General features: G+C 56.4%; 1 protein-coding gene across 2 annotated transcripts; it reads right to left on the bottom strand.

The window, feature by feature from the left end:
• Positions 1-1,349: 1,349 nt before the first annotated feature.
• On the bottom strand, positions 1,350-24,319 carry LOC105484888 (neurturin). 2 transcript variants are annotated; one of them, XM_011746988.3, is made up of 3 exons: positions 23,935-24,319; positions 5,654-6,225; positions 1,350-1,926 (listed from the first exon to the last, which is right to left on the bottom strand). In XM_011746988.3, exons 2-3 carry the CDS (start codon positions 5,820-5,822, stop codon positions 1,502-1,504), a joined length of 594 nt encoding a protein of 197 aa, XP_011745290.1. In that variant the 5' UTR covers positions 5,823-6,225; positions 23,935-24,319; the 3' UTR covers positions 1,350-1,501. The 2 variants fall into 2 exon arrangements, with proteins under 2 accessions (XP_011745290.1, XP_011745286.1); XM_011746984.3 differs by having other exon boundaries at positions 5,654-6,280; positions 23,935-24,073.
• Positions 24,320-24,833: the final 514 nt, after the last annotated feature.

Raw genomic sequence — 24,833 nt, 5'->3', positions numbered from 1 at the left:
AGGTCCCCGGGAGCCTGGGGCCAGGGATGTTCCTGTATGTCTGGGTGATTCTCCCTGGGGGCAGTTTCTGATCTGTGCCCTCCAGCTTTGCCGGGGAGTGGGGCGCGGGGAGGTGCGGGCTGAACCTGCGAAGGGACACTGTGGTTAGAGGGTGGTCCTAAGGGCGGACGTATGGGAAGGAGTGGAGGGGGCCCAGCTAAGGGGAAGGGTTGTAACCTTGGGAACCCCCAATCTGAGGGGCAGGAGGGGAGGAGTCTCGCCTCGCCGGTGCCTGCCCTGGGCTCGCAATGCCCGCCCCTTCCCCGCCCCTCAGACCGACCGTGGGACCCGCCGACCCCTCCCGCGCTCTGGCAACCCAACACCCCAGGCCTGCCAAGCATCAAGGTGACACCGTGGGCAAATCTAAACACCGAACCGGGCTTTTTCCATCCTCCGCAGGGGCTTGTCGTAAATCCCCCCTCGAGGCCCGGCCAGGGCTTTTATGGGCCGAGGACCCAGGTCTCTGGGGACCCAGCTCTACCCCAGCAGGCGCCGGCTTCGGGCTGGATGGGGCTGGCGCCCGCCCCAGGCCTCTCCCCGCCGGGAGGTGGGCAGCGTGCGGGTATTTTTAGTAGCTGGAGGGAAGGAGATAGTGGCTTTCAGCTCACCCTGGTGGGGGAAGACCGGCCCGAGGAGGCCGTCGGGTAAGGGAGGTCTGGGTCCACCTGGACCTCAGTCTCCTCACCCAGAGTGACTCCCCCTTCCCCCTCCCTAGAAGCCCACATAGCGGGAGAAGTGCGGACGGGGAGACTCTGGGGAACTGATTCCACCTGGACCTCAGGCTCCTCACCCGCAGTGTGGTTCCCTTTCCCCCTCTCCAGAAGTCCACACAGCAGAGAGGTGCAGTCGGGGACAAGCTGGGGAAACTGGGTCCACCTGGACCTCAGACTCTTCATCCCAGAAGCCCACACTGCGGAAGGGAATAAGCTGGGGAAGGGAGGTGCGGCAGGGAACAAGCTGGGGAAACTGGGTCCACCTAGACCTCGGTCTCTTCATCCGGAGCGTAGCTCCCCTTCCCCCTCCCCAGAAACCCACACAGGAAAGAGGTACGGACCGGGACACGCTCGGGACGGGCAGAGGGACCCGTAGGGAGGCAGGAAAGACGGTCCCTGCCAACCTAGCCCCATTCACCCCATTTTTCCTTTTTGTCTGCCATAAACTGGAGCCACTTTGCATCTACCCTTCCCCCAAAGCAAACGGCATCTTCCCACCACCCTGCAGCTGGGCCACCCACTGGTCCCCGCTTTCCCGGCGGAGACAGCGACGCGAGCCACCCGCGAGCCCCTAGCCGAGGGTGAATCACGAGCCAGTTCGAGTTCCCACACTTTATCTCAGTACAGTTATCGCGAGAGTCCCGGGGCCGCGCCGGCGTGCTCTACGCACGCGCAGTCTGTCGCGGGGCCGGCCGGTGGTGCCGTCGGGGCGGGGAGAATGGCCGCCGCGCCGGCCGGGTGAGGTAGGGTCACACGCAGGCGCACTCGCGCGCCGACAGCTCGTGCACCGTGTGGTAGCGGCTGTGCGCGTCCAGGAAGGACACCTCGTCCTCGTAGGCCGTCGGGCGGCAGCAGGGCTGCGCGCGCACCCGCTCCCGCCGCAGGCGCCGCCGCTGGCGCAGGCGTCGCAGCCCGAGGTCGTAGACGCGCGCGGCGGCCTCGCAGGCGCCTGCGCAGTAGCGGAACAGCACCGTCTCGTCGGACGCGTAGCCCAGGCCCAGCTCGCTCACGCGCACCTCCAGCTCGCGCAGCCCGCACGGCCGCGCCCCAGAGCGCGCACGCGCGCGCCGCCGCCGGGGCCCCGCCCGACGGCGCGGACCTGGGGGTCGCCCAGCCCAGGGCGTCAGCTCGCGCAGCTCCACCGCATCCGGGGCGCCCTGCAGCAGTGCACGGTCTGCGAGGGGAGGAAGAGAAAGGAGGCGGGTCAGTGGGTGCAAGGGATGGGAGGGAGCCCCATACCCTCCCTGTACCTCTGCAAACGAAGACCCTTGCTGGGACGCCAGACCTGGACGGCTTCTCGTCTCCCAGATCCCAAATTTTCACACCCTCTTGCTGAGCTGCTCATGCACCCTCTCTGGGCGGCACTGGAGGGCACGTACATACACCCCTACGCTGGTCCAGCACCCCTTTCTGAACCCTGAGCCTATATTGGCTGCCCAGAACCTGGTTCATTCTTTCTGGGCTGCTTTCCAGCCCGTCTCACCTTGAGCTAAGCTGACCGGGGTCTCTAACTCACCTCCTCTGGGCCCCTCTCTCACCCCATTGTTGCTCCACTCTCCTCATCCTCCATCGCAAATCTATATGGACCCCGCCCTTATGCTGGGCTGCCCCAGGACACTGGTGCACCCTCTCTGGGCAGCACGGGGGGGGGGGGCTGCTTCCCATGCCCCATCCCTCTTTAGTGAGGCTGTCATAGGTCTCTATCTCTAGAGCCCCTTCTTCAGGCCCTGACGTTTGCTCTGAGTTCCCGGGTTTTTCAGACTCCCTCCATCCCCGCTGCCCCACTGTGCAGTGGAGCCTCAGTTTCCCTATCCAAGAAACGAATCGGGGTGGGTTTCTCAGAATGCAGAGGAGCAGCAGGTACTGCAGCCTACTGCATTCGAGGCCTGTGTGGGGCCCCCACTCCATGGAGTGACAGCAGCTACTGTCAGGGCCACCCCCATGTGACAGGTGACAAAACGGACCATCCCAAGGTCACATCATTACCAGGTGGCCGAGAGAGACGGGCTTAGAGGACATTCTTCCTGCCTTCACCGTTCACCCAAGTTTGGCCCGGGTCCAGCCGCCTTCTCCCACACTCGCCAGGAGGTGCCCAAGTCACCGATTCCCAGGGCCTGGCAGCCTAAATTTATTACCCAAGCGCTGGCTCCACCCCCAAACTCCGAAGCCCCAGGAGAGAAGTGCAGACGCTGGAATGACAGGCAGCGCTACTGGCGGACCAGAAGGCAGGGGACTCCCAGCCCCAGAGCAGGTGGCAGTCATGCTTGTGGTTAGGAGAGGAAATCTTGAGTTTAGTCCCCACCTGCCCCCAGGGCTGGTGCACCTGGCTGTCAAAAGAATGAGCCTCTAGGTGGCCCTGGGGAAGGAGGGGCTGTCTGTCTCCTGGGGTTTGGTAGGGGAGGAGATGTCTGTTCCCACAGGGGGTCTCAGAAACAAGACAAACCCAGCCTCAGAGCCTGACTCTGCCACTTTCGCCACCTGCAACCTCAGGCCTCAGTTGCCCTGTCTGTTCCATGAAGCTTGCATGATCTCTGTCTTGGCTGGGGCTGAGAGGGTGGGAAGTCAGTGCGGGGGGGTGGCCGATGACTGAGCAACCTAGTCCGTGTTCTTAAAGCCATGGAGCAGGACTGGAGTGGCCGGGACTGTGCTGGGGGGTTAGTTAGGGGCACGCCCAACCCTAGAGGGGTGCATCGAAGCAGACATTTGTGGGCTTGCCAGATACAATACAGATGCCCGGCTAAATCTGAATTCCTTATCAACAATGAATAATCTTTTTTTTTTTTTTTTTTTAATGACACGGAATCTCGCTCTGTCGCCCAGGCTGGTGTGCAGTAGTGCGATCTCGGCTCACTGCAAGCTCCACCTCCCGGGTTCACGCCATTCTCCTGCCTCAGCCTCCCAAATAGCTGGGACTACAGGCGCCCGCCACCGCGCCCGGCTAATTTTTTTGTAGTTTTAGTAGAGACGGGGTTTCACCCTGTTAGCCAGGATGGTCTTGCTCTCCTGACCTCGTGATCCGCCCACCTCGGCCTCCCAAAGTGCTGGGATTACAGGCGTGAGCCACCGCGCCCCGGCAACAATGAATAATCTTTTGGGATGTCTGTCCCTGCCTCTCTGCAACAGGGCTGGCTGCTTGCACGGGGGGCTAGAACACAAAGTCCCCAGCCTGAAATTCCACCATGGAGCCTAGAACATGGGGACTTGGGGACTCAGTGGCAGCTCCCTTTTTGCCGTAGGGCAGGCAGGCACCCGTCCATGGGCCCTGACTCTCCCCAGTGCCTGAAATTCCTCCATTCCTGCTTTGCCCCCCTCAAGTCCTGGAGCACTGGCTTTTGGAGCCCCACCCGGGTCTCTGTCCCAACATCCTAGGAAGGACTTCGTGCCACTTGCAGAGAGGGAAGTGGTGGGAGGACAGAAGTGGAGCTCGTGCCGGAGGCCACCCTTGTGCATTGTAAGGACAAGAAAAGAGGATTGTGTGGGCTGGCAGGGGCGGGCGCAGACGTGCACGCGGGCGTACTCATGGCCCACACCCAAAGGCACTGCACACGCACCCTGCCGGCATCTGTGTCTCAGATGCCCACACAGGCGCACGCATGGACATGTGTGTGGGCACAGGGGTCAGGGTCCAGGCACCACTCTCACCGCACAGCACTTGCAGTGGGGCAGGCATTAGGGATTGGTGGGGAGTTGGGCGAGGGTCTTGCCCTCAGGGTGGGCATTTCTGTGTCCCTATAGCAGTGCTTTTGCCCGTGTCTGTGCCCCCAGCCCTGTCTCTCCTCTCTCTCTCCACCCCCCCTCATCCCTCCAAATCTCTGGGTCTCTCTTCTGGTTTTCAGCTCCCGCTCCATCTCCCGCCTCCCCTTGGTCCCTGTCCCCTGGGGCAGATCACTGGGACCTCAGATCCAGCCTCTCACTCCTCCCACCGCCCCCCCACCGCTGCGCCGCGGGGGCCAACCGGGTGAATGCCCGGGTCTAATCTCCATCTGGCCCCCACAAGACCTCAGGGCAGAGCCTAATTCCTTGTGACAGCTAAGCCGAAAGACCCCAGTTCCCAGAAGTCACCCTAGCTCCACCAGGCCATTGGGGGAATTTGCAACCTCCCTCCACCCCATCTTTTTTTAGAAAATGTATTTATTATTATAATGTTTTGAGACAGAGTCGTGCTCTGTTGCTCAGGCTGGAGTGTAGTGGTGCAATCATAGCTCACTGCAGCCTTGAACTCGTGGGCTCAAGTGATCCTCCCACCTCAGCCTCCCAAGTAGTTGGAACTACAGGCATGCGCCACCACACCTGGCTAATTTCTAAAGTTTTTTGTAGAGATGAGGGTCTCACTACATTGCCGGGGCTGGTCATGAACTCCTGGGCTCAAGAGATCCTCCTGTCTCGGCCTCCCAAAGTGCTGGGATTATAGGCAGGAGCCACTATGCCTTGCCCTGAATAATCTTTTAGGATGTCTGTCCCTGCCTCCCTGCAACGGGGCTTGCTGGCCCTATCCTTTTTTTTTTTTTTTTTTTTTTTGAGACGGAGTCTCACTCCGTCATCGGGCTGGAGTGCAGTGGCGCCATCTCGGCTCACTGCAACCTCCGCTTCCAGGGTTCAAGCAGTTCTCCTGCCTCAGCCTCCCGAGTAGCTGGGATTACAGGCACATACCACCACGCCCAGCTAATTTTTGTATTTTTAGTAGAGACGGGGTTTCACCATGTTGGTCAGGCTGGTCTCGAACTCCTGACCTCAGTGATCCGCCCGCCTCACGGTGCTGGGATTACAGGTGTGAGCCACTGCGCCTGGCCGGCTGGCACTATCTTTTAAAAACTTATGACCCCCGCCACCTCCCACTTCACTGCCTGAAATTCTACCCCTTACGTTGGGGGTATCTGACCCCACACAGAGGAGGAGCTTACACTGGGCCAGGCGGGCAATCCGGGTGTCCAGGGTTCGAGGCAGGCGGCGCAGTGGGACCAGCGCGGGTCCGAGGCGGTGGCTGAGAAGCAGGCCCTCTCGACACATCCAGATGGACAGCACGGAGCTGCAGAGCACTGAGGCCAAGGCCGCCGCCTTCCAGCGCTGCATCCTCAGCCTGCGGGCACAGGATGGTCCGCCGCACGCCCCCTGTCTGTCCCTCCAGCAACGAACAGGCGCAGGGCGCTGGGCCAGGACTCAGTGTGGGGCCTTTGACTTTGAACAACGCCTGCCAAATGGTCGATAATCACATGGGAATGGTCCCTCAAGGAACCATTGAACAAGGAAGGGGTTGGGCTCCGTGCCAGGAGTCACAGGGAACCACCCCCATCTGGGGGTCCCGGAGTGCCTTCCTGAGGAGCCGATGACAGGGTCCAGACTTGAACAAAGGTAGGAGTTGACCAGGCAGAGAAGAATGACATCACAGGCAGGGGACACAGCCAGTGCAAAGGCCCCGAGTCTGGACTGAGCGTGGCGTATCCCAGGAACAGCGAGGAGGCCGGAGAGACTGCAGCTGAGGAGCCAGGGGGAAGAGTGAAAGGAGGACAGGTCATTCCCGGCAGGTGGCACTGTAGGACAAGGGCGCGGGGAGGGTGGTGGTTAGGATCGTCTGGAGGCAGGAATCCGGGGCTGACACTGTTCCCTACACGCTGGTGTCCTCCATTGACTCTGCCCCTCTCTGAGCCTGTTTCCCATCCAGTTGGATAAGCAATGGACCAGAGCTGCCCCGGACATTGAGTCCCAGCTCCGGGCTTTTGCACAGACAGGTCTTTCCCTGGAGAACACTTCTTCCCTCCCTCCCCACTGCCACTCCCCTTTCTTTTTCATTTTCTCTTTTTCTTTTGGAGATGGAGTCTCGCTCTGTTGCCCAGGCTGGAGTGCAGTGGTGTGATCTCAGCTCACTGCAACCTCCGCCTCCCGGGTTCAAGTGATTCTCCCGCCTCAGCCTCCCCAGTAGCTGGGATTACAGGCGCCCACCACCACACCTGGCTAATTTTCGTATTTTTAATAGAGACGGGTTTCACCCTGTTAGCTATGCTGGTCTCAAGCTCCTGACCTCAAGTAATCTGCCCACCTTGGCCTCCCAAAGTGCTGGGATTACAGGTGTGAGCTACCGCACCCAACTTCCTCTCTTTCTTTCTTTCCCTTCCTCCCTCCCTCTTTTCCTTTCCTTTCTTTCCTTCCTTCCTTTCCTTCCTTCCTTCCTTCCTTCCTTCCTTCCTTCCTTCCTTCCTTCCTTCCTTCCTTCCTTCCTTCCTCCCTCCCTCCCTCCCTCCCTTCCTCCCTTCCTCCCTTCCTTCTTTCCTTTCTCTCTCTCTCTCTCTGTTTCTCTCTCTTTCTATTTTTTTGTTTTTTTAGACAGGGTCTTGCTCTGTCACCCAGGCTGGAATGCAGTGGTGTGATCACAGCTCACTGCAGCCTCCACCTCCTAGGCTCAAGCGATCCTTCCACCTCAGCCTCCCTAGTAGCTAGGATTGACTACTACAGGCGTGAGCCACCATGCCTGGCTAATTTTTAATTTTTTTTTTATTTTTTATTTTTTGGTTTAATAGAGAGGGGTGTCTCACAATGTTGCCCAGCCTGGTCTTAAACTCCTGGGCTCAAGTGATCCTCCCACTTTGGCCTCCCAAAGAGCTGGGATTACAGGTATGAGCCACTGTACCTAGCTCCCACTCCCCTTGCAATCTCAGCTTGGAGGGCGCCTCCTCCGGGAAGCCTTCTATGACTGCCTACCCTATTCACTTCAACCTCTGGCTGGTGCAGGGGCGCTAGTGGGCCCCCAGCAACGCCCTGAGCTTTCCCCATTCGGGCACTGGGTGCTGAGTGCCTGGTGGCATCCTTCTCACTGCATGTAGTCAGCATTTAATAACTCACATGTACACACCCACCACACCCGATGCTGTCTGGGCTCCTCCCCAGCGTCCCACAGCCCCCAGCCCGAGTTTACATTCCCCCTCCCGGCTGCCTAGTGTGGGGTGGCAAGGAGCCTGGCAGCCGGCCAGGTGTAAACATTTACACCGAGCGCTGAAAGCCGGGTTGGATGTGGGTCAGCGCCTCCGGGCCTGGGCTCGGCTCGTGATCCCCAGGTGCCCCCCCCGCCGTGCATGCACCTTGTACCTCCAGCTTTGCGCGCTGCCCTGCACCGCGCATAGATTTATTTGCGTGGGATTCGCATTTCATTTGCATGGACTGCGCCCTGTGTCCTGATGCGCAGAAACTCGAACCGCCCTTTCTCTACCCCGCTCACCCCCATGGATGAGGACCACAGGAGCTACGCACACCAGACCTTAAGTAACAAGACACATTTATTAAGCACCAGCTGTGTAACAGGCCCGGTGCTGAGCCCACGAGAGAGGCATTACTATCTCCATTTTACAGCTAGGCAAACCGAGGCACAAAATGGGTAGGGGCTTGTCCAAGGGCTAGAAAAGGACATGGGATTCGAACGCAGGTTCTTTGACACAGCACACACCATATGGGCTGGGCTTGGGAGCAGATGCTGTAGTCACCCCGAGAACTTGCCTCGCCACTATTGCTGGTACTTGAGACTCTTTGGTATTGGTGGTGGTTATTCTTAGTAAGGAATGAGCTCCCCAACATGAGGGCGTCTAAACAAATCCTAGACCAGCCTGGGGATCTATCTGATGAGAGTGAATTTGCAGGGGAAGTTGATTCTCCCCCAGGGCCAGCCCAGCTGGGTCAGTGGCACAGAATAGGCGCTCATAGACATTTGCTGAATGATGAATGAATTAATTAATTAACACAAAGAAGCTAGGCTGGCCAGGTATGGTGGCTCATGCCTGTAGTAATCCCAGCACTTTGGGAGGCTGAGAAGGGCAGATCACCTGAGGTCAGGTGTTCAAGACCAGCCTGGCCAATATGGTGAAACCCCAGCTCTACTACAAATACAAAAATTAGCTGGGTGAGGTGGCATGCACTTGTAATCCCAGCTACTTGGGAGGCTGAGGCAGGAGAATCACTTGAAACCGGGAAGCAGAGGTTGCAGTGAGCTGAGATTACACCACCACTGTACTCTAGCCTGGGTGACAGAGTGAAACACCATCTAGGCACTGGGTGGCCCAGATTCTAAATTGGAGGGTCCGGAGTTTCATGTCTGAGTGAATGGATGGATGGATGGGTTTATTGGGAGGATGAAAAAGAGACCACAGTTGAAGTCTCTGGGCTTAGTATACAGTTAGTGCATAACAAACAAGGTGACTGTCATGAATGGGCCTAGATTCACTGGGAGTGGGCAGGGGGGCCCTCCCTGAGGAGGTGACGCATGCACTAAGACCCAAGTATAAGAAGTCAGTCATAAGAAAATCTGGGGGCAGGTGTTCCAGGCAGAGGCACTGCCTGTGCAAAGGCCCTGGGGCAGGCCCACACCTGGCGTGTTTAAGGAACAGTGAGGAGGCCTGTGTGTCTGAGCAGAGTGAGCAGGGGAAGAGAGAGAGGAGGGGAGGTTGGGAAGGATGGAGCAGCTCGTGCAGGGCCTTGTATGTGGGCCATGGGCAGGACATTCCATTCTTGAGGTTTTGTGGAAGCAGATGGCAGCAGCAGCATTTTGTCAGATGTCAAACCCATCCCCTTCATTCCTTTGTGTGTGTTCTTTTGTTGTTGTTGTTGTTGTTGTTTTTTGAGATGCAGTTTCACTCTGTTGCCCAGGTTGGAGTGCAATGGTACAATCTCAGCTCACTGCAACCTCCACCTCCTGGGTTCAAGCAATTCTCCTGCCTCAGCCTCCCGAGTAGCTGGGATTACAGGCATGCGCCACCATGCCTGGCTAATTTTTTGTATTTTTAGTAGAGATGGGGTTTCACCATGTTGGTCAGGTTGGTCTCGAACTCCTGACCTCAGGTGATCCACCCGCCTCGGCCTCCCAAAGTGCTGGGATGACAGGCGTGAGACACCACGCCGGCCAATTTTTAAATTTTTTGTAGAGATGAGGTCTCATCGTGTTGCCCAGGCTGGTCTTGAACTCCTGGGCTCAAGCGAGCCTCCTGCCTTGGCCTCCCAAAGTGCTGGGATTACAGGCACGAGCCACTGTGCCTGGCTGCAAGTCATACCCTTATCCCCACTGTATGAATGGGAAACAGGCCCAGAGCTGGGAAGTGACCTGTCCGAGGTCATAGAGCCAGCATTTGAATGCTGGTGGTAGGAGGGGGGAGACAGGCAGGAAACCTACCCAGGCCCTGGACCTCTCTGGACCCCCTCTACCCTGCTTGTCCACACATTCAAGTCTTAGAGTGGTGTGACTCAGTTTCCCCATTGGACTAGAACAAGCCTTGGGCTGTGGTGGTCTGTTTCTACCAAGGGCCTAGCCCCAGCATGGCCTGGTCACAGGACCCCCGGAGGCCTTGGAGCTTCAGACTCTCCCCACCTAGAGCTCTGGTGGAGGGCAGGAAATTGGGGGGCCATCGGCGGAGGGGGCCCAGCAGGCAGGGCTGATTAGCAGCCATGAACAATGGGCCTCTCTGTTCTCGGGGGTCACCTAACTGGTTTGTCTCTGGCACGGACGCGACCAGCTGGGGGTGATGTGGGTGTGGCGGAGGGCACAGGGAGGGGGCTGGGTGTGCACAATGCATGTGCCTGTGTCCCAGAGGCCCTCGCCTGGGGAGGCATCTGTACCTGTGCATCTGCACAGAGACACACACTTGTAGGTACAGGAGTGCCCACTGTCATTTGCAATCTAGCCCAGGTCATCATCTGCGCCCTGAGACCCCTCCTCCTGGCCACACACACAGGAGTACACAGGTGAACATGCTGCCAGCACCCACAGCTGCCAGAGCCCAGGAGTTTGAGACTAGCCTGGGCAACATAGCGAGATCCCCCATCTCACACAGCACACCTGCAGGCTTACACTTGTGTGCCCACCATCTCATTCACACCCAGCCATCTCACTCATTCACACCCAGTCTTCTCACTCATTCACACCCAGCCATCTCACTCGTTCACACGCAGTCTTCTCACTCATTCACACCCAGCCATCTCACTCGTTCACACCCAACCATCTCATTCACACCCAGCCATCTCACTCATTCACACCCAACCATCTCATTCACACCCAGCCATCTCACTCATTCACACCCAACCATCTTATTCACACCCAGCCATCTCACTCATTCACACCCAGCCATCACTCATTCACACCCAGTCTTCTCACTCATTCACACCCAACCATCTCATTCACATCCAGCCATCTCACTCATTCACATCCAGTCCTCACTCATTCACACCCAGCCATCTCACTCATTCACACCCAGCCATCTCACTCATTCACACCCAGTCTTCTCACTCATTCACACCCAACCATCTCATTCACACCCAGTCTTCTCACTCATTCACACCCAGCCATCTCACTCATTCACACCCAGCCTTCTCACTCATTCACATCCAGCCGTCTCACTCATTCACACCCAGTCTTCTCATTCATTCACACCCAGTCTTCTCATTCACACCCAGCCATCTCACTCATTCACACCCAGCCTTCTCACTCATTCACATCCAGCCGTCTCACTCATTCACACCCAGTCTTCTCATTCATTCACACCCAGTCTTCTCATTCACACCCAGCCATCTCACTCATTCACACCCAGCCATCTCACTCATTCACACCCAGTCTTCTCACTCATTCACACCCAACCATCTCATTCACACCCAGTCTTCTCACTCATTCACACCCAGCCATCTCACTCATTCACACCCAGCCTTCTCACTCATTCACATCCAGCCGTCTCACTCATTCACACCCAGTCTTCTCATTCATTCACACCCAGTCTTCTCATTCACACCCAGCCATCTCACTCATTCACACCCAGCCTTCTCACTCATTCACATCCAGCCGTCTCACTCATTCACACCCAGTCTTCTCATTCATTCACACCCAGTCTTCTCACTCATTCACACCCAGCCATCACTCATTCACACCCAGTCTTCTCACTCATTCACACCCAACCATCTCATTCACACCCAGCCATCTCACTCATTCACACCCAGTCTTCTCACTCATTCACACCCAGACATCTCACTCATTCACACCAAGCCATCTCATGTCCTCACACTCAGGTTCTTTCATACTCGTGCACACGCACTCCCACACACACACACTGCCCATGCACACACAATCACACTCACGTGCTCAAGTATTCTCACTCGAGCACACTTGCACGTTCAGATGCTCCCATATTTGGCTGGGTGCGGTCGCTCACACCTGTAATCCCAGCACTTTGGGAGGCTGAGGTGGGTGGATCACCTGAGGTCAGGAGTTCGAGACCAGCCTGGCCAACATGATGAAACCCTGTCTCTACTAAAAATACAAAAATTAGCCAGGCATGGTGGTGGGCGCCTGTAATCTCAGCTACTCGGGAGGCTGATGCAGGAGAATCACCTGAACCTGGGAGGTGGAGGTTGCAGTGAGCCAAGATCTCACGACTGCACTCCAGCCTGGGCGACACAGCGAGGCTCCATCTCAAAAAAGAAAAAAAATTAGCGCCGAGCATGGCAGTGCACGCCTGTAATCCCAGCTACTCGGGAGGCTGAGGCAGGAGAATCGCTTGAACCCGGGAGGCAGAGGCTGCGGTGAGCTGAGATCACGCCACTGCACTCCAGCCTGGGTGACAGAGTGAGACTCCGTCTCGAAATGAAAGAAAACAAAACACTCCCACGTTCACTGTTTTCACACTTCCACACTCAAACAGGGTTACACGCACATCCCAGGGTGTTTTCACACTCACACACACTTGGATTTTTCCACACGCATTCAAACACAATCACACATTTGACCACGATGACACTCACACACTTGCCTGCCTGCGTGCCTGTCTTCTCTTTTTCTTTTTTTCTTTCTTCTCTCTCTCTCTCCCTCCCTTCCTTCCTCTCTCTCTCTCCCTTCCTTCCTTCTCTTTTTTTCTCTCTCTCTCTCCCTCCCTTCCTTCCTCTCTCTCTCTCCCTTCCTTCCTTCCTTTTTTCTTTTTCTCTCTCTCCCTCCCTCCCTTCCCTTCCTTTCTCTTTCTCTCCCTCCGTCCGTCTCTTCCTTCCTTCCTTCTTTTTCTTTCTTTCTCTTTCTTTTTCTCCCTCTCTCTCCCTCCCTCCCTTCCCTCCTTTCTTTCTCTTCCTTCCTTCCTCTCTCTCTCTGTCTTTCCCTCCCTCCCTTCTTCCCTCCCTCCCTCCGTCCCTCCTTCCCTCCGTCCCTCCTTCCCTCTCTCTCTCTTTCTTTCTTTGACAGAACCTTACTCTGTTGCCCAGGCTGGAGTGCAGTGGTGCAACCTCGGCTCACTGCAACCTCTGAGTCCTGGGCTTAAGTGATCCTCCTGCCTCAGCCTCCCAAGTAGCTGGGACCACAGGTGTGCACCACCATGCCTAGCTATATTTGTGTGTGGGTGGGTGGGTGTGTGTATATATATATATATATATATAGTTTTTTTTCTTTTTCTTTTTTTTTTGTAGAAACGGGGTTTCACTGTGTTGCTCAGGCAGGTCTCGAACTCTTGGCCTCAAGCAATCCTCCCGCTTCAGCCTCCCAAAGCACTGGGATTACAGGTGTGATCCGCTGTACCCAGCCAGTATTTTCATACTTACACCCAAACATGATCCCATGTACACTCAGATGTTTCCAGGCTCACATATTCTAACACAATCACACCCACATACCAGAACACCGCCACGTGAATGCCCTAGTGTGTTCTCACACTCACATTTGAATACATCACACTCACACGCTAGGGCGTTTTCACAGTCACACTCAAACATGACCCACTTACACACTTGGATGCTTCCACCTCCATTCAAAACACTATCACTGGCCGGCAAGGTGGCTCATGCCTTTGATCCCAGTGCTTTGGGAGGCCAAGGCAGGAGGACGGCTTGAGGCCAGGAGTTTGAGACCAACCTGGACAATATAGGGAGACCCTGTCTCAGAAAAGAAAAGAAAAGACAAGACAAGGCCGGGCATGGTGGCTCACATCTCTAATCCTAGCACTTTGGGAGGCTGAGGCGGGCAGATCATTTGAGGTTAGGAGTTTGAGACCAGCCTGACCAACATGGTGAAACCCCGTCTCAACTAAAAATACAAAAAAAAAAAATTAGTCGGGCGTGGTGGCAGATGCCTGTCATCCCAGCTACTCAGGAGGCTGAAGCAGGAGAATCACTTGAACCTGGGAGGCGGAGGTTGCAGTGAGCTGAGATTGCACTACTGCACTCCAGCCTGGGCGACAGAGTGAGACTCCATTGCAAAAGGAAAAAAATAAAAGAAGATGAGAAGAGAACAGACAAAAAGAGTCAAGGTCATGAAGGACAAGGACAGATGGAGGAGGAGTCTCAGATTGGAGGGGCCAAAGGGGATCGCTAAATGTCATCTGAGATCTTGGATGGGCCCTGGGATAGAGAGAGGACATTAGCAGAAATACTGGTGAAACAGCCAGGCTCAGTGGCTCACGCCTATAATCCCAGCACTTTGGGAGGCTGAGGCGGGGAATTCGCCTCAGCCCAGTTCGAGACCAGCCTGGACAATACAGTAAGACCCCATCTCTACAAAAATAGAAAATAATACATTTTTAAAAGACACCATTGGCCAGGCACAGCAGCTCACGCCTGTAATCCCAGCACTTTGGGAGGCTAAGGCAGGCGGACCACTGGAGGTCAGAAATTCGAGACCAGCCTGGTCAATATGGTGAAACCCCATCTCTACTAAAACTGCAAAAATTAGCCAGGTATGGTAGTGCATGCCTGTAATCCCAGCTATTAGGGAGAGTAAGTGAGGCAGGAGAATTGCTTGAACCCAAGGAGTGGAGGTTGCAGTGAGCCAAGATCGTGCCACTGCACTCCAGCCTGGGCGACAGACCAAGACTTCGTCTCAAAAAAGAAAAAAATCACACTCACACACTTGGGTGCTTTCACACTTGTGCTGAAACGTTATAGCCACGTGCTGGTGTTTGCACACTCACACACTTGAACAATCCCACAGTCTCACACTAGGGTGTTTTCACACTCACACTCAAGTATGATCCCACTCACACACACTGAGGTTTTCCCCACTCACACGTGGTATGCTGGTCTCACAGAGACACACACTTGGAGGTACAAGAGCATCCATTGTCATTTGTGCTCTGGCCAAGGTCCCCAAGACCCCTCCTCCTGGCCACACACTCACACACGCAGGGGTGCACAGGTGAACACGCCACCAACGCCCACAGCTGCAAACATTCCAGGGGGCACAGACACAGTGGGCGGAGAGTGAGAGGAGGGGAAGCAGAGGAGGCCGGGGGGACTCAGGAGGGAATGGCCCCGCCCTGACCACCGCCCACGTCCACCCCGTGGGGATCTCGCGTGCTGTCAACACTGCCTGTGCAGGGCCTGGCCAGAGGTCCCTTCCCAGTCCTGGAGAAAAGGTAGAGATCTTGAAGAACCTGCATTGCCTGGAGGGAGAGAAGCCTCCTTCCTTCCTCAGTGGAGGGGGCGGTCCGTAGCAGTGTGAGCTGCAGCAAGAAGGACCTAGGACAGACCTCCATTTCTAGCTGGAGGCCACACAATCCCTAGAGCTGGGGAAGGAAGGGAAATGGACTCAGAGAGAAGCAATGAGCAGCTCAATGTCGCACAGCTACACAGGCCCTTCCAATCAATCCAAGCAACAGACAGCCGGCCCAAGGGTGTGTGTTTCTGGCACCTTCCTTGGTGATGCCAGGAAATGTTGCTCATTATCTTTATGCACAGCCAACGCCCTGGCACCCCCACATCCCTTCGCACCGAACTTCCCAGGGGACACCTGCCGGGCACACCCAGTCCCAGGGATAAAAGCCTCTGTCCTACAGAACTCCCGGTCTCAAAGAGTGGCACCTGAGAGAGGAAGAAACGGAGGACCTCTCTCCATGTAGGCATCTCTTCTAATCTTGGGGAGGCCTGGAATTGAGGTCTATCTTAATTTGGCAAACTCCTACTCTACCCTGAAAGCCCTAGCTCCTACAGCCCCTCCACCAGAAACCCTTCCCTGCTACCCATCTCGGCCACCCCCAAGCCATGGGTCCCTTCCTCTTTTTTTTTTTTTTTTTTTTTTTTGTGAGACGGAGTCTCGCTCTGTAGCCCAGGCTGGAGTGCAGTGGCCGGATCTCAGCTCACTGCAAGCTCCGCCTCCCGGGTTCACACCATTCTCCTGCCTCAGCCTCCCGAGTAGCTGGGACTACAGGCGCCCGCCACCTCGCCCGGCTAGTTTTTTGTATTTCTTAGTAGAGACGGGGTTTCACCGTGTTAGCCAGGATGGTCTCAATCTCCTGACCTCGTGATCCACCCGTCTCGGCCTCCCAAAGTGCTGGGATTACAGGCTTGAGCCACCGCGCCCGGCCCGGGTCCCTTCCTCTTGCCTAGCCCTGTGAGCATGGTGTCTGTGCCCATGACTGTCTTTGCTGGATGGGAGTTTCTAGAGGGACATCTTGGGCTAAGTGTTTGCAGGGCACGGGGCTGACTTCGAGCATTCAGTTTACAGAGGCATGAGCTTGCTGCAGGTCCCAAGTCTGCACAATTTTGCCTGTGGGGGTGCTGCCCTGCACACACTTCTCCTTCCTCTCCACTTCACTCCTGGTCCTCCTGTGACTCAGTTTCTCCTTTTTTTTTTTTTTTTGAGACAGAGTCTGGCTCTGTTGCCCAGACTGGAGTGCAATGGTGCTATCTCAGTTCACTGCAACCTCTGCTTCCCAGGTTCAAGCCATTCTCCTGCCTCAGCCTCCCAAGTAGCTAGGACTACAGGTGCCTGTCACCACGCCTGGCTAATTTTTGTATTTTTTCTTTTGAGACGGAGTCTCACTCTCTCACACAGGTTGGAGTTCAGTAGCGCAATCTCGGTTCACTGCAACCTCTGGCTCCCGGGTTCAAGCGATTCTCCTGTCTCAGCCTCGCGAGTAGCTGGGACTACAGGTGTGTGCCACCGTGCCTGGCTAACTTTTATACTTCACCATGGTGGCCAGGCTGGTCTCAAACTCCTCACCTCAGGTGATCCACCCACCTCAGCCTCCCAGAAGTACTGGAATTATAGGTGTGAACCATTGTGCCCAGCCCCCATCTGTTTTTTTTAGAATAAAATAAAGTTTTTTTTTTTAATAGAGACAAAGTCTCGCCATGTTGCCCAGGCTGGTCTCAAACTCCCGGTCTCAAGCGATCCTCCCATCTTTGCCTCCCAAAGTGCTGTGATTACAGGTGTGAGCCACCATGCCTGGCCTCCCATCTTCAATAGGGCATGAAGGGTGCCACCCAGCACTGTGGGAAAGCCAGGGAGGACCTGGAAGAGCTTGACCAAGTGGCTCTTGGGCTCTTGCCACTGCCCACGGGCAGAGGATGCCAGGCTGTGAAGCCAGCATATGCCAGTGAGGAAGTGCTTGTGTGTGTGAACGCCGCGGCATACACGTGCTTGTGCGCCTGTGCCTCTGTTTTCCCCAAGTGCTGACAGCTTGAGGGCTCACAGCTGGGTCTGTTCCTAGGGCAGCCTCCTGGTCTCCTGTTCCTAGATGGCCTCTGGAAGTTCCCTGAGGTTCCACTGATAGGGAAGCTGAGGCCCCATGAGGGGAAGACTTGGCCAGGGGTCTGGGCCTCTCGAGGCAAGACTCAGTGATTCTGCAAAACACAAAACAAATTCCACAGCCCACAAAAATGTGCCCCCTCCCTCAGAGGGCCCCAGGGCCTGGGCCCACCCCATGGGGGGATGAGGCGGCCAGGACAGCTGCAAGCTGGCGACACACATCTGGGGGCAAACCAGGAACATCTGGTGAGCACAGCTGGTTCCGATGCTGCGTCTGAGGGGCCAGAGGCCAACCTAGGGGGTGGCTTTTTGTGTCGGGTGGTGCCAGGGAAGAGGTCCAGCCTCTCCTCTTCTTCCCCCAGCACAGAAACTGAGTGCTGCCCAACTGCTAGAACTATCGCTGGCTCCCTGCTACCCTGGACATCAAGTCCCAGCCCATGAGCTTGTCTTGAGGGACTCTGGGTCTGTCTTTGCCAAAGTGAAGCTGAGCCTGGATGGTCAGGAATAGTGGTTTCTAGGGAGGAGTATGGTGGCTCCTTTGGGATCATACTAGTGGTAAAATAATAATAATAATAACTGGGCCGGATGTGGGGGCTCATGCCTGTAATCCCAGCACTTTGGGAGGCTGAGGCAGGTGGATCACAAGGTCAGGAGATCAAGACCATCCTGGCTAACACGGTGAAACCCCGTCTCTACTAAAAATACAAAAAAATTAGCCAGGCGTGGTGGTGGGTGCCTGTAGTCCCAGCTACTTGGGAGGCTGAGGCAGGAGAATGGCGTGAACCCAAGAGGCGGAGCTTGCAGTGAGCCGAGACTGTGCCACTGCACTCCAGCCTGGGCAACAGGGCGAGACTCTGTCTCAAAAAGTAAAAAAATAAAAAATAATAATAACAATAATAATAACTGGGCCGGGTGTGGTGGCTCATGCCTGTATTCCCAGCACTTTGGGAGGTCAAGGCGGGAGGATCATTTGAGACCAGGAGTTCGAGACCAGCCTGGCCAACATGGTGATACTCCATCTCTACTGAAAATACAAAAAAAAAAAAAAAGAAAGAAAAAACTAGCCAGGTGTGGTGGTGCACTCCACCAGTCCCAGCTATTCGGGAAGCTGAGGCAGGAGAATCACTTGATCACGGAGGTTGCGGTGAGCCAAGATCGCTCCAGTGCACTCCAGCCTGGGTGACAGGGCGAGACTCTGTCTCTAATAATAATAATGATAATAATTATAATTGAAACTAACATTCATGAACAACACTATAGTGCCATTCAAAGCACTTTACATGTAGTAACTTGTACCAAGGTATGGACTATTTTATCCCAATTTGGTAGGCAGGAAAACAGAAGTCCAGAGAAGTGAAGTAACTTGCTCAAACAACTTAAGCGGTTGAACTGGGATTTGAACACAGGTGGTCAGCAAACTCCTACTCATTCCTCAAAGGCTCACTTCCAACACTCCTCCCTGCACATTCTTTTTTCTTTTATTATCCAATCAATGGCTGCATAACCTCTATTTTTTTTTTTTTTCAAGACAAAAGTCTCGCTTTGGAGTGCAGTGGCACGATCTCGGCTCACTGCAACCTCCACCTCTGAGGTTCAAGCGATTCTCCTGCCTCAGCCTCTCGAGTAGCTGGGACTACAGGCGCACCACCAGGCCCAGCTAATTTTTTTGTACTTTTAGTAGAGATGGGGTTTCAACATGTTGGCCAGGCTGGTCTTGAACTCCTGACCTCAAGTGATCCTCCTGCCTCAGCCTCCCAAAGTGCTGGGATTACAGGTGTGAGCCGCCACACCCCACCGATAACCTATATATTATTTTTCTTTTTTGTTTGTTTGTTTTTTGAGATGGAGTCTCGCTCTATTGCCAGGCTGGAGTGCAGTGGAGCGATCTCAGCTCAGTGAAAACTGCGCCTCCTGGGTTCAAGCGATTCTCCTGTCTCAGCCTCCCAAGTAGCTGGGATTACAGGCACGCACCACCATGTCCAGCTAATTTTTGTGTTTTTAGTAGAGACGGGGTTTCACCATGTTGGCCAGGACGGTCTCGATCTCCTGACCTCATGATCCGCCCACCTCGGCCTCCCAAAGTGCTGGGATTACAGGCGTGAGCCACCGCACCCGGCCATAACCTCCATATTCTTAACCACGTGCTTTCTGACCTGTCTGACAACAACAATAACACCACCAATAATAGTAACACCCAGCAGTGTTGGCTATTCCATTTATTTAAAGGCAGACACTGTGATGACTGTCTTTCCCTACATTTAATTCTCCCACATTCCCTGAAAAACATGCTATTATTACTAGCCCTGTTTTCCACGTGGGGAAACTGAGGTGCAGAGAAGTAGCTTGTTCAAGGGCACACAGCAAGCAAGTGGCTGAGGCCGGTCGTGGTGGCTCACGCCTATAATCACAGCATTTTGGGAGGCCAAGGCGGGAGGACGGCTTGAGGCCAGGAGTTCAACACAAGCCTGGGCAACATAGCGAGACCCTGTCTTTACAAAAGAAAAAAAAATGTCTTTAATTAAAAGTATTAAGTGTCTGAGCTGGGATTGGAACCTGGATCCAACTCCAAACTTGTTCTCTCCCAGAGTCCGCAACTACTGCCTGGGAACCTCCTGGCCTGTGTTAACAAGAGGAGAGGTGAGAGAGGGGCTTAGGCCCTGCTGTTGGAGAGAACAGTGGCGCTGAGACCCAGGGAGGTACGAGATTTTCTTAAAGACACACAGGAGGGCAGACCCAGCAAGTAAAAGGCCCCAATGGCAGAAAGTCCTGAGTGCCAGGCTGGGTTCTGCCTCCAGCACACGAATTAACCTGACAAACACTTATTGAACGCCTACTGTGTGCCAGGGCCTGGCTGGGGACCAGGGACTCGATGGTAACCAAGGCTACCCTGGGCCCCTCCCCGAAAAATTCACCATCCAGTCAAGGAGGCAGATAATAAATATGAAATAAACAAGGTAATTAGATGTCAAGAGCATGAAAACAACAACAACAAGAAACCAGGATAGGGCTGGGCGCAAAGTGCCTCATACCTGGAATCCCAGCACTTTGGGAGGCTGAGGCGGGAGGATCGCTTGAGCCCAGGATTTTGAGACCAGCCTGGGCAACACAGTGAGATCCCCGTCTCTACAAAAAAAAATTTTAAATTAGCTGGGCTTGGTGGCATGCACCTGTAGTCCCAGCTACTCGGGAAGCTGATGCAAGAGGATCGCTTGAGTCCAGGAGGTAGAGGTTGCAATGAGCTATGATTGCGCCACTATAGTCTGGGCGACAGTGCAACACCCTGTCTTGGGAAAAAAAACAAAAAAACTCAGGATGAAGCCATAGTGACTAGAGGCTGCTTCTAGACTGGGGAGTCAAGGAGGGCTTCTCAGAGGAGGAAGCATTTGAGCTGACACCTGGATGACAGTAGAGAAGCCAACATTGAAGATCTGGAAAGCGTGTTCCAGGCAGAGAGCTGCACGTATAAAGGCTCGGAGGCAGGACCGTGCCTGTTCGAGACGACCAGTGTGGCTGGAGCTCCAGGAGCCAGGGGACAGCACAGGGAGATGAGGTGGGAAGTCACGAGGGCCCTGTGGCCTGCAGGGTCAGTGTCCCGCAGTCCCCCACCGGCGCCTGGAGCTCTCTCTTCCTGCATCCGCCACCTGGCTGCGTCTGGGGAGGGAGGCTGGGGAGCGTGTGTGTGCCAGCTTCTTAGGCCCACCGTTTCTGGCCCTGGCCCTCTGTTGTTGGGCTATATAGTTGCCATCTTGACCACACCAGGCTCTTGGGGCTGGCCAGGCTGCCCCAGGGCTGGCCTCGAAGGCATCTGGAGCTGGCAGGAGGGGGGTCCCCGGGGTGGGATGACAGGATCAGCCTAATGAGGCCTGGCATGGCTAAGCAGCTGGCACAGGGCCCAGCAGGTGGCTTGAGCGGCATGGGTCCTCCGGGAGCGGCCAGGACACCACAAGACGCTGGCCATCTGATGGAAAGGGAAACTGAGGCACAGACCCCAGATGAAGGTTAAACCCTAACACTGGGTGAGACTGGGAACCACTCCTCAGTTTCCCAGGAAACAGGTGAGCTCAATCATCTTGTCTTTTTTCTTTTGAGACAGGGTGACAGAGTCAACCAGGCTGTCACCCAGGCTGCAGTGCAGTGGCGCAATCTCAGCTCACAGCAGCCTCGACCTCCTGGGCTCAAGAAATCCTCCCACTCCAGCTTCCCAAGTAGCTGGGACCAGAGGGGGACGCCACCACACCTGGCTAATTTTTGTATTTTTGGTAGAGATGGGGTCTCGCTATGTTGCCCAGGTTAGTCTGAAACTCCTTGGCTCAAGGGATCCACCTGCCTTGGCCTCCCAAAGTGTTGGGATTACAGGCATGAGCCACTGCACCCAGCCATCATCTTTTCCATCTCCACAAATTCAAATTTTGCCTTGGGTTGTGACACACTGTGCTATTTAAGAACAAACAGTGCCCTCTCTCTGGGCCTCAGTGTCCCCACTTGGGAAGTGGGGGCCACGCTGCAAGCTGGGCCCGCTGTCTGATTTCTTCCAGGGCTCGCCCGAAGCCTGATTTCATTTGGATCTGACAGGGAGACCCCTCCATTCCACCATCATCTCTGAGAGACCCTTCCTGCAGACATGCTCCATTCACGTCCACTCCCTATTCAGGCTTCCTTCAAGGCCATTATCAGCCCTGCAAGTGCAAGGCTGGTTTGGGAGCCTCCTGTCATCTCCAACCCCGAGCCCCAGCCACCACCTCCACCTTGAGGCCCCAGAGCCTCTCCCTCACCTTGAAGGACCAGGGAGATGAATTGCTGAGAAACCCACAGCCCCCCAGCAAAGATAGCCCAGCCCAGTGACTCCAGATACATTAACAGCTTGCACCTCTCCAATCTGTGTATTTAGCCCCTACCTCCAGGGATGCAACCTTGAGTACCCCAGCCCAGTTCTTCCTCTGCCAACCTTCTAGAACAGTCTCTCCCACACTCACCAAGGCACCTTGACTATTCCATGCCTCCAGATCATTGCATGCACAATTCCCGCCTCCTGGAATGCTTTTTTTCCCACTTGGAAAACTCCTATTCATCCTTCACAGCCCCACCTCTGAGGCCCCTCCTCCAGGAAGTCCTCTCTGACCCTCCTACCCTGAGGTAGACCCCTCCATCTCCACACTGAGCTTCCCCAGCCCTGTGTCCCTGGGTCTAAATCTGGCTCCCTTGAAGGACAGCACCCAACAACTCTGACACCAGTCAACCACACCGTTGCCACGAACACACATTTGTCAAAACAATCTTTTGATTGTGTTATGCCCCGCTGCAAACTTTTTGAGTCCCTTCTGCTCGACTCTTAAAAGCTGTATCCTCTGTTCGCTCCCTGAAAGCTGAGGCCTGAAACCCGAGGGGGCCAGTGCTGATGGTGGAATTTCAGAGCAGTACCCAGTTGAAGAGGGGAATGTTTTATTTTCTTCCCTGCACCCCTAGAAGAAGCTTTTTGCAGCTCCCTGGGGGTGGAGTGGCTTCGGAGCTGTGAACCTCGGGAGTCTGAGGATGAAGGGAGGAGGGAGGGGTGTCCAAAGGGCCCCAAGGCAAGAAGCTGGGGGTGGGAGAAGCTGGCGGTGTGGGTGGGATTCTGCCTCACACTGACATCCTCAGAGGCTGGTCACACCCCAGCCAGGCTTCCTCAGCCCGGGGCACTCAGAGACAGACAAAGAGGGCCATGGAACAGGGACAAGGATGTAGAGAACAGGGAAAGGGCAGGGGAGACAGGCAGGAGGGAGGAAAGTCAGGGGTCTGGCCTCCTGCAACCCCCTGCCTTAAACCCCTGGCCCCGCTCCGCAGATCTGGACCAATGACCAGCCCTGCAGGTAACCACAGGCCTGTGGGCAGGACGGATGCGTTCTGGGGAGGGGGCAGTGGTGGCATTCACCCTGGGATAGCCATTTCTCTCTCCAGCACACGCCCCTCCCCACCAATCTGTCTGCAGCCCCCTTGGGCCTAATGACTCCTAATCCACAAACCACCTCTTGGGACAATTCGGGGCTATGCCCCTGCAGGAGACACCTTTTATAAAAAGCAGGAAAGGCAGGCACAGCCTCCCCCCACTTCAAATCCAGGCTTTGCCCTTAAGAGACCCCCCCTCCACACTCCAAAGGGTTTCACGCCCTCTGGTGGCTGAACGGGCTGCTCCAGGAGACCAGAGGGCCCGGCCCTCACCGGAGGACACCGTGTCCCCGGCGGCGGCGGCGGCGGCGAGCAGGGAACGCGCCACTGACAGATGTTTACTTCTTCGCGCAGCTGGGCCGCGACGGCAGCCCCCCGCCCGGGCTCTGAGGGATCCGGAAGCCCCCCAGCGGCCCCTTGGAGACCACATGGCTAAAGGGGTGTCTGGGTCTCGCCCTCCTAGAGGCTGAGGAGGGAATTCTGGGGAGGGTACTGTGCCTTCCTCAGATGCACACTCGGAGGTCTTAGGAGGCAGGGTTGCGCCCGTCCCGTCGGACAAGGACACCGCAGCCGGATTCGGGCTTGGAGAGCCGCTTAGGATCTAGCTCCACACGCCCGCCCCTCCCCACGCGCTGACCTGTCGCCCCCTGACCCCTCCCTCATATACCCGTTGGCTCTGCTGCAGGAGGGAATCCCCTGGTCTATTCGGAGTCCTCAGCACCCTCCATGCCCCGTCCATGGGGCGGGTCGTCCCCGTCGTACCCCGTTACCCCCCACCTGCCCCGCCTGCCCCTTGCTTACCTGCTGTGGGCGCCGGACTACCCGTCAGTGGCGGCCGCGCCGGCCCCAGCCCCTGCCCCTGCCGCCGCGACCGCCATCCGGGTCGCCTGGGCCCGCGGTGCCCGGGGGGGCCCGGGCCGGAGGGGGCGGCCGCGGGCGGGGTGCGGCGCGGGCCGGCCCATGGGGCCCCCCCGGGCTCGCTTAGCCGCGGGCTGCGGCCATCCCGGCCCGGCGGGGGCTGGGGCTGGGGGTAGGTGCCCTGGACGGCCGGTGGCTCGGAGGGCGCGGGGCGCGGGGGCGCACGGACGGCACAATCGGCCTCGGCGCCAGCGCGGGGCTCCTGGGCGGCGGCGCGAGGGACCTGGGCGCTCGGAGCGGCTCCACGGCGCGCTCTCCCGCCGCCTCCGCCGCTCCCGCCGCGGACGGCTCGGCCGGCGCGGGGCCGGGGGCGGGGCTGGGGGCGGGGCTGGGGGCGGTGGCTCGGGTTTCCCCGGCCCTCCCCGCCCTCCCGGTCCCCGCCGGAGGGGGACCGGAGGAGCGCAGGTGGCAGAGGCGCGGGAACCAACCACAGAGCCCCCTTTAGACGGCTTTCTCCTCCGGCCCCGGGAACCCCGACGGCGCCCCTTTGGGAAAGCCGGGACCCCAAGACACCCCCTCCGAAAGTGTCTAAGAGTCGCAGCTGTCCCGACGCCAGTGCCTGTGGCCCTCGGCGCCCCCTACATTCTATCAAGGATCTGACCTCTCTGCCAGACCTCCCCAACCGGTCCCATGTCCCCTTCCGGAGAACGAGGTGCCAAGAAGTCCCTTCACTAAGAAAGCCCCTGAAGGGAAGCCCCCAGAGTGGCGCCCCCCCAACTAGCTGTTTCCCATCCTCATTCCGGGGATCCCCGACCGCTCCTCTTGCCTAAATCCGAAGCCCC

This window comes from Macaca nemestrina, chromosome 20 (genome assembly GCF_043159975.1).
Source record: "Macaca nemestrina isolate mMacNem1 chromosome 20, mMacNem.hap1, whole genome shotgun sequence".
NCBI lineage: Eukaryota > Metazoa > Chordata > Mammalia > Primates > Cercopithecidae > Macaca > Macaca nemestrina.
The sequence above is the reverse complement of the archived record's forward strand: the minus strand, read 5'-3'. Positions and strand labels throughout refer to the sequence as shown.

Bases quoted from the DNA above. Each gene is read 5' to 3' on its own strand.
- LOC105484888 (XM_011746988.3), bottom strand. From the start codon at position 5,822: ATGCAGCGCTGGAAGGCGGCGGCCTTGGCCTCAGTGCTCTGCAGCTCC. The intron at 1,927-5,653 runs GTAAGCTCCTCC...CTCCCCTCGCAG, and splicing joins GATTGCCCGCCTGGCCCAGT to ACCGTGCACTGCTGCAGGGC.